At 56.0% G+C, this 8743-nt stretch overlaps 1 protein-coding gene across 1 annotated transcript; it reads right to left on the bottom strand.

Moving 5' to 3' along the window:
- Window positions 1-247: 247 nt before the first annotated feature.
- SLC25A44 (solute carrier family 25 member 44) lies at window positions 248-8522 on the bottom strand. The gene is made up of 5 exons (XM_069878840.1): window positions 8504-8522; window positions 6435-6545; window positions 5010-5745; window positions 2323-2450; window positions 248-1740 (listed from the first exon to the last, which is right to left on the bottom strand). Exons 3-5 carry the CDS (start codon window positions 5629-5631, stop codon window positions 1549-1551), a joined length of 942 nt encoding a protein of 313 aa, XP_069734941.1. The 5' UTR covers window positions 5632-5745; window positions 6435-6545; window positions 8504-8522; the 3' UTR covers window positions 248-1548.
- Between the last annotated feature and the right edge of the window lie 221 nt (window positions 8523-8743).

Genomic DNA, 8743 nt, shown 5'->3' with positions numbered 1-8743 from the left:
TAAAAGGCCTTTGATGACTCATCTGCAACCATTAAGGGAGCTGTAACTTGCATCAAAGTGTCTCTCCAGCTGCAGCAGCGTCTTTCTGTCCTTGTCCCAGCTTCAATCTCCATAAAGACTGGAATTCTGATGGTGGAACGAAAGCAAGAGCAACCCAAGCCAGGTCCCAAGTGAAAAGAGAGCCTGGGAGGATCAACGCTACGACCAGCAATTCCCTCTCACGGCACCGAGTTGAACAGAGGCAACACCACATCTGTTATTTATTTATCCTCACTCCCAGGTACCCCGGGCCGGGCACCACGCGCGGGCTGGCGTCACGAAAGGCAAATCTCAAACACTGGGACCCGCAGAGCGAAGCTGAGCGAGCCCCCTGCATCCTCCCTCCTCCCCGAGGAGCTGCCTCTCGCTTCAACCGCTCGCCTGCAAGTTTGCATCTGGGAACAAACACAGAGCATGGCTTAAGGTTTTGATCCAGCAGAGTGTGCAAAGAACCGTCCTTGCCCTTCCCAAACAGGATAAGCAGGATTTAAAACTTCCACAGTATCAGCGAACCATTACTTCTTATTCAATATGAACGCACCGGTCGGGTTGGAACTGGATCAAAAGCCAGTCCAAGCTTTTTCTTCCCCACCTCACATCCAGCTGTAGCTCAAATCACACCGATCCTCATCTTGGCAACGTGACACTTCCAAATTCCGCATCTGTTTGTGCTTAAACTAAAGGTGGGAAGTGGCAGCAGCCACCCTGAACATGCAGGACGGACACTCACGTTGAACAAGGCCACAGCACAACCGCTCAGCCCCCACCCCCCCCCAAAATCAGAATAAGCTTCCCTACATTAAAAAAAAAATTAAATAACAACCGATTAAAAACATAGGTTAGGTGTCAAAATTGCCATCAGCTAATTACAAACAGCCAGCTCGGCTCCTACCAGCCAGCTTGCTGTTTGAAGGATGAGAGACAGGAAACGTTTTCCAAGAACATACAGACAAGGTACGTACAGATCTACTCAAAACACGGTAAATAACGTCTTAGAATGGTTCCAGGTGACTCTCGTCTCGCATCTTCTAGAAAGAAATGTGGGTGACTGGAGAAATTCACTCGTCTATTCTGTTCTTGCAGCTGCAGCGAGCACCCGACCCACCCGAGGGCCCTGGCAGACTCCCCTCCCGGGAAGTTTGGCAAAGATTAAAATAATTTAAAGAATAAACTGGCTTTTCCCTTCAGCCAGTGAGTCTTTAATTTAAAAAAAAAAAAGGGAATTAGGAACTTGCTGAGATGCGTTCGCACGCCCGGGCTCTTGAATGAACCGTCACAGGCAAACGGCGTCGCCGAGGGTCACAGTTTGATGGTTTTAAGCAGAGACAGTAGCAGAGCCCCGTGGTAAATCAAATCATAGAGGTGAATCGCAGTCGCTCTTGCTTCTGCCTCGTGCTGTGAAACCAGCCAGAGAGAAAGGAATCGTCGGCTGCCTCTCCTCCAAGCCGTTAACCGTCAAGGTCCAGACGCGGCAGGTTGAGAGGAAGGGTTCTCTTCCACCAGCTCCCTCTACCAGTGTCTTGAATCCACCAGCTCCGGGCGGAGGCTCAGCTTCTTCAGGGTTTCGTAGCCCACTACGATGACGATGGTGGAAGGAGTGGCTGAGATGATGCGAGCGGAAAGGCCTTTGGTCAGGCCCCAGGGACCCTCCTCCGCCACGAGCTGTTTGAAGGTGAGGATGATGGAGCTCTTGCCTTCCACCTGCAAAGCCAGAAGAAATGTTCACGGAGCTGCTAGACTTCATGCTGAGTTGCTCTGGGGTTCAGCGTCAACTGGATTTTAGACCACAGACCAGCCGCAGCTCAAGGACCTCGACGTAGTGTCCAGATTGGATATTAAGGAAAATCCCTTTACTGAAAGGATGGTGAAGCCCTCACAGAGGCTGCCTAGGGCAGTAGGGGAGTCCCCATCCCTGGAGGGCTTCAAAAACCACGTGGCCGTGGCACTTCAGGACATGGTTTGCTCAGCACGGTGGGGCTGAGTTGATGGTTGGACTGGATCAGCTTAGAAGTCTTTTCCAACCTCAATGATTCCACGATTTTATCTGCTAGGGAACCTCATCGGAGCAGCCCAAGCAGGCAAAGCCAGCTTTGAGAGCCGAGCTGCCTCCTGCTACCATCGAGTGCAAATGAAGCGACGCGCTATCTAGGACAAAACCACCCACGAACAGCGAGGGAAGGAATGCCGCTTACCCAAAGCCACCAAGATCAAAATGCTGAGCTCGAGCCCCACCCTGCGTCACGCGGTTGATGTGGAGAGACACGCCAAGCAGGCTGAGCTTACCTGAACCCGAGCCCTGACCACATCCATGGGGTTGGTGAGCGTGGAAGCCGTCGCGGCTGCGAGTGGCCCCGATATAGCTTGAAGGAGGAGATGGGGACAGTCTTTAGGAGTCAGGCTGGAAAGCTGTTCTGGAAACGGGAAAGAGAGAGTGAGGTTTCAGATGAGAGGCTGCGTATCGGTTCTTTACCACCACCTGCTAATTTAGACTGATCTGAGCCTGTACACCTGCTCTATCACGCACTTTCTGGGCAGCTCAAATGCAGGCGCTCAGACTTGCTGGGGAAAATCATAGAATAACCAGCTTGGAAGAGACCCACCAGATCATCAAGTCCAACCATTCCCATCAATCACTAACCCATGTCCCTCAGCACCTCGTCCACCCGGCCCTTAAACCCCTCCAGGGAAGGGGACTCAACCCCCTCCCTGGGCAGCCTCGGACACTGCCCAATGACCCTTTCCAAGAAATATTTTTTCCTGATGTCCAGCCTGACCCTCCCCTGGTGGAGCTTGAGGCCATTCCCTCTCGTCCTGTCCCCTGGCCCTTGGGAGAAGAGCCCAGCTCCCTCCTCTCCACAACCTCCTCTCAGGGAGTTGCAGAGAGCAATGAGGTCTCCCCTCAGCCTCCTCTTCTCCAGGCTAAACCCCCCCAGCTCTCTCAGCTGCTCCTCTTCTTCTCCAGCCCCCTGCCCAGCTTCGTTGCTCTTCTCTGGACTCGCTCCGGAGCCTCAACATCCTTCTTATGGTGAGGGACCCAGAACTGACCCCAGGATTCGAGGAGCGGTCTCCCCAGGGCCGAGTCCAGAGGGAGAATGAACTTGTGTGTCCCCAAACTACAGCTTGGAAACATCCACCCCTCTTGAAAAGGCAGAGGGAAACCTTTAGACAAGGACTTGTCTGCAGAAATCCACGCAGATCCAGAAAGCTGACACCGAGCACGCTGTCCATGAGATATCCACGTGGCACGACACTGTGGGACCTCTGAGGAGATAAGCGCTATGTGCTGCGCAGCCCAGGCATTTCCTCATTCTGTTCTCACTGCCTGGCAAGAGGGATTGGAATCTCCCATGCTTTTATTGATTAAAGTTGTATGAAAGACAGTCCGAGAGTCCCCGTTTCTTCAGATGACGCAGTGATTGCGTCTACCTGGCAAGAGGGATGGGAGCAGCTCTGCTGGTGACCCAGAACACGGATCTGCATTGCTGCCAGCAGTGGATTTTGACCCTGAGGAAGGTTCAGTGACCCCTGCTGCTGCCGGCTGCGGCTGGCGCGCTATCCGGGGACAGAGGGCTGGAGAAGGCAGCCAAGGCAGGGAGGCACTGACAGCAGGGGATGATGTTTAGTGTCATCTTCCACTATTTCCATACTGAAAGGGGCTCCAGGAAAGCTGGGGAGGGGCTCTTGATCAGGGAGGGCAGGGACTGGGCAAGGGTTTTCAGCTGAAAGAGGGGAGATTGAGATGAGTCCTTAGGGAAAAATGTTTCCCTGTGAGGGTGGGGAGGCCCAGGTTGCCTAGAGAAGTGGTGGCCACCCCGTCCTTGGAGATGTTGAAGGCCAGGTTGGATGGGACTTGGAGCCCCTGATGCAGTGGGAGGTGGATGGAACTGGATGGGCTTTGAGGTCCCTTCCAAACCAAACCATTCCATGCTTCTACGGTCTTGATTTCCACTGCAGAAGAGCAGGAAAGAGAGCAGACACCTCAGAGAGGCACGCTCTGTTCCCTCTGTGCCAACTTTCTCGCTTTTAGATGTCCACTTAGGTACCTTTTTGGCATGGAGGTTCACAATTCACACAGTGGCTTTTGGTATTAAGAATCGTTCCTGTGGAGAGTGAAGGAAGAGCTCCCAAAAAGGTCAGACGGGACCAACACCCCAGGCTGCAGCTGCTGTTCAAATTCAGGACACCCGGTATCCTTAAAAGCAGGTGATTTCCCAGATATACTTCAACCCTCGCACAGCAAAATCTAAGCCTCTCGTTATCATCACTTTTAGACAGATTGCTATTAGGTAAATATTGGCCTAAAACCCACACGCAAGGCTGCACAACAGAAATCTTAAGGATTATTATGGGAGAATAAATCTTAGCAAGTCGATATCTTCAGTATTTGGGAACACCCTAAGGATTAGCGGAGCCGAGCCAGGGAGAGAGAACACACTGTTCAGTGTAGTTTATACCACAAGGCTTGGTGCCAGCTTCAAAGCTATGGAAATTGAAGACACAAAACCACGGATGATGTGGCCTTTGCCTCTGTTGTTTGCTTTGGCTTGCAGATTCGTGGCTCTGGAAGTCTTTTTGCCATATAGGATGACTCCTGAGCTCACGTGAACTGAAAGAGGACTTAGACTTACACAGTGGCTTCAAAACTCTGCCTAATGCCAGACAACAGCTTTTCTCCCTTCCGTGCAGGAAGTTATTTGGGATTAGCAGACGAGAAAGGTAAAGGAGACGCATCAAGTCCCTCTTGCCCAGAGCCATCAGGTTTTAAGTCCTCTCTCAGCCCTCTACTCTTTAAATTTGCTTCTCAACTTCCACCCAACGCTGGCAGAATCTGTTTAAATTGGATACAGCTACCGGTTTCAAGACAGGTTCTGCTTCAAAATCAAAGAGAAAGCAAATCGCGCTGTTCTGCAGTTTCAGAGTCGATCGGATGGCCTTCGAGATCTGGGATAAGACACATTCCTTTCACTTACCAGCATAGAAGTGGTAGAAGGGCCACCAGACTGCGCTGTTGGGGATATAGGTGAGCAGCGAGGCCACGTAGCCCCTGTAGAAGCCTCTGAAGCCGTCGGCCTTGAAGATCTGCACAATGATGTCCTTGGTTTGGCCAAAGACCAGCACCCGCTTGCCGTCTTGGTTCTGCACCTTAAACCTGCCCATGCTTTCCCCTTTCCTCTGCATCATGAGGTGCTGGGAGATGACGTCGATGGGCACCGTGATGCTCTGGGCCACCAGGGAGGCCGAGCCGCCTGCCACCAGTGACTTCACGGCGTTGTTGTTGTTGTAGCGCGAGACATACTTGCGTGTGAGCTCGTACGTCGTCACGTAGCACTGCCCAGAGATCAGGGTGAAGGTGTTGACCAAGAAGCCGCGGTAGAGCCCAACCGCCCCTTCTGTCCGCAGGATTTTCACAAAGGCATCAAAAGTCCCTTTGTAGAGGCTCTTGCCCTTCTGAACCTGCAAGCGCGTCCGAATGAGCGTGAAAGGGTAAACGCTCACCCGGATCATCATAGTCATGCAAATCCCAAAGACATAGAATTTCCTTTTGTCCAGGTGCTCCCACTCAATGATGGGGATGTTGCGTTTGTCCTCCATGACTCCTCGGAGCGGGAAAGGAGAGGGGGAACGCTCTGGATCCACTTCAGAAGCGCAGAGCAGGTCCAGGCTCAGCCCGGCTCTCCCAATCGGCTAGATCGGAAGTGCTGGCATCTGAAACGAGAGAGAATTTCAGGAGGTGACGAAGCGCTCGAATGTGTTAAAGCAGCCAACGTCACCTCACGCTGCTGATTTTCCTAACAGATCGCCCTTGCGCAAACCACTCTGCTGGCAGAGCCAGGGGACAGTAACCTCAGGAAGCAGGGACCTCTCACGTGGCTGATGGTGGCCCCTTCTGATGTCACCAGGGTTTCCTTAAACTAACAGCAAGTTGCAGTCCTCGCTACACTCCAGACCGCTCTGCTGCAAAGCAAAGCTCGTCAGGCTTTGCAAAGCAGGTTGGGATCCACAGAGGAGAAGTGGGCAACCGCTTTGGGGGTGCTGGGCAACCACTTTGGGGGTGCTGGGCAACCACTTTGGGGGTGCTGGGCAACAGCAGCTGAACAAGTGACAACTGATAGGATGAGAGGAAACAGCCTCAAGTTGTACCAGGGGAGGTTTAGGTTGGATATCAGGGAAAATTCCTTTCCTGAGAGAGCGGTGAAGCCCTAGCAGAGGCTGCCCAGGGCAGTGGGGGAGTCTCCAGCCCTGGAGGGGTTCAAAACCAACGTGGCCGTGGCACTTGGGGACATGGTTTGGTTGCCACAGTGGGGTTGGGGCTGGTGGTTGGACTGGATAAGCTTGGAGGTCTTTTCCAACATCAATGATTCTATGATTCTAAGGGCTCCAATAGCAAGCACTACCTTTTAATGAAGATGCAGGAAGACGGACTGGCAACCACAGCAGCTTCTCCCTGGTCATTCCGAGTCTGTGATGCTCCCAGATGTCAGGCTGTCACTTTTCAGGTCCAGGTTCTGTCCAAAAGGAGAAAGCGGGAAGAGTTAAAAGAGGAGCAGGAATGGGAGAGCAAGGCAAATGCAAACAGCCAGGCAGAGTCTCCGTGTTGATGGCCAAGAGCCTGATAAGGGAAGCTCAGGGATCTCTTTGCTGCGCCTGACCTAGCCAGGACCAGAGGGATGAGGAGTGGGGTCCTGGTCCAGCCTCTCCACTGCACCCTCCGAGCGCGGCTGCTGCCTTGAGGCACCATCCCAGCATCTCATCCTGCACCTCCCGGCCCTCACCAGCAGCTGCTTCCCAGGAAGCTCCATCCACCTCCTTTTTGGCTGTAATTTCCCTAGCTTGGTGCACGCTAAGCTCCTTGCAGGCCCGGGCATACGAACAAAAAGAGACCCCACCACTTCACCTCCTCTCGAGTGCAGCCCCACTGCTCCGCCCTCCACGCTGCTTCTGCTGCGGCTGTATCCAAACAGGATTCTCTGGCAAATAAAGGCAGGGCTTTTGTGTGCCCCGACCGAGGGAATCTCCTGCCTGGCATACTAATACCCCAGCACCACAGGCTGGGAAGCATCCAGCAGTCAGCGGCGAGGCTGCCCGGCCAAGCCCCAGCCGCTGGATGCGGTTGCCTGTGGAGATCTGCTCGAGTGGGAAAGCACGAGATCGAACAAATCCACCACCGGGCTCTCAAATTCGAAGCCTTTCTCTTCCAGCAAACCCAGCCTAGAGCAGGCAGCTCCGTTTTCAAAGCCTTTACCATTGTTACCCCAGGATGGGAGCAGATATAGAATCATAGAACCACCAGGTTGGAAAAGATCCATCGGATCATCGAGTCCAACCATATAAACCCAGACTCCGCAGCCACGTGTGATTGCCGAGGCAGGGATGCTTCCCAAACACCCTCAGATTTACGCTGCCTTCCCTGCATCCTGCACGCAGGGTTGGATGTGGGAGCTGGGGCAGGAGGAGCTGGGGCAGCCGCCTTCCCCCTGCCTCAAAATGAAACCGTAGCACCCCAGTTCCACGGGGCAGGCAGGGCCCCCTCACCACCCACCCCAACTTGGTTCCCCCAGCTTCCTCCTCCCTGCTAGTCCCATTCGCTCCAGGGTCCCCTTTCCTGTCCACCTCAGGGTCTCCTGTCCTCGTCCTCCTCCCCAGCCATCCTAGATGCCCCTGACCTCGACCTCCTCCTCCTCCCCATCCTCGTCCTCACTCCCCTCCTGCCCCCAGGACCCCCTGACCTCCTCCTCCCTGTCCATCCTGGGGTTCCCCTGACCTCCTCCTCCGCTCTGACCCCCTCCTCACCTGCCCTGGGATGCCCCTCTCTCTGGTCCCTGCCACCCCCTCCCCAGAATCTCCTGTCCCCTTCCCCACTATCCCCTCCCCGAGGTCCTGGGGATTGCTCCAGGGGCCCCCAACCTCCTCCTCCCCATCCACCTCGGTGTCCCCCATCACCCCTCCTCCTATCCCAGCACCCACCCCCCCCACCTCCTCCTCCTCCTCCCCCCCCCTCCTACTTGCTCCAGGCTGCCTCCCCACCGTCCCCACTGCCCCCTCCCTGAGGCCCCAGAGACTCCGTTTCCCTCCCCACCCGCTCCAGGGCCCCCCAACCTCCTCCTCCCCGTCCACCCCGGTGTCCCCCATCACCCCCCTCCCACCCCAAGGCCCCCCCACTCCCTCCTCCCCGTCCACCCCATGGTCCCTCATCACCCCCCCGCCTCCCACCCCAAGGCCCCTCGACCTCCTCCTCCCCGCTGCTCCCTCCCTGCTCACCCCCGGCCCTCTCCACCCCCTCCTCCTCCTCCTCCTCCCCTGCCCCCGGGTGCCCCCCCCTTCCCCTCAGGCCCCCTCCCCGCCGCCCTGGGCCCCTCCATGGCGCAGCCGCGGCCTCCCCAGCCGAGAGGCCCCGCACCCCGCACCCCTCAGCCGCGGCCCCGCTGCCTCTCCCTCTCCCTCCTCCTCCCCCCGGCCCCCTCACCTCAGCCCGCCTCACGGAGGCCCCGTCCTGCCGTCCCACGGCCGCCCCCCCCTCCCCCCATTGCCCGGCCCCGCTCGGCGGCCGGAAGTGAACGGCGGCGCCTCGAGCAATCAGCGCCCGCCACCCGCCGCCATCTTGGAAAGGGGCTGACGCCGCGCCGGAAGGACCCCTACGCACTTCCGCCCGGAGTTCCAGAGAGCACCGCCCCCTCCCTCCCCTGCGCCCCGGGGACGGAGTGCG

This window comes from Phaenicophaeus curvirostris, chromosome 29, assembly GCF_032191515.1.
Source record: "Phaenicophaeus curvirostris isolate KB17595 chromosome 29, BPBGC_Pcur_1.0, whole genome shotgun sequence".
Taxonomy (NCBI): domain Eukaryota; kingdom Metazoa; phylum Chordata; class Aves; order Cuculiformes; family Cuculidae; genus Phaenicophaeus; species Phaenicophaeus curvirostris.
This window is presented reverse-complemented; position numbering and strand designations above follow the sequence as displayed.

What these genes read in the sequence shown, in the direction of transcription:
- SLC25A44 (XM_069878840.1), bottom strand. Translation starts at nt 5,631, where the DNA reads ATGGAGGACAAACGCAACATCCCCATCATTGAGTGGGAGCACCTGGAC. An exon ending in CTTCTACCACTTCTATGCTG is followed by an intron (nt 2,451 to 5,009) that starts GTAAGTGAAAGG and finishes TCCCGTTTCCAG; the next exon opens with AACAGCTTTCCAGCCTGACT. An exon ending in TGGTCAGGGCTCGGGTTCAG is followed by an intron (nt 1,741 to 2,322) that starts GTAAGCTCAGCC and finishes CTGGCTTTGCAG; the next exon opens with GTGGAAGGCAAGAGCTCCAT.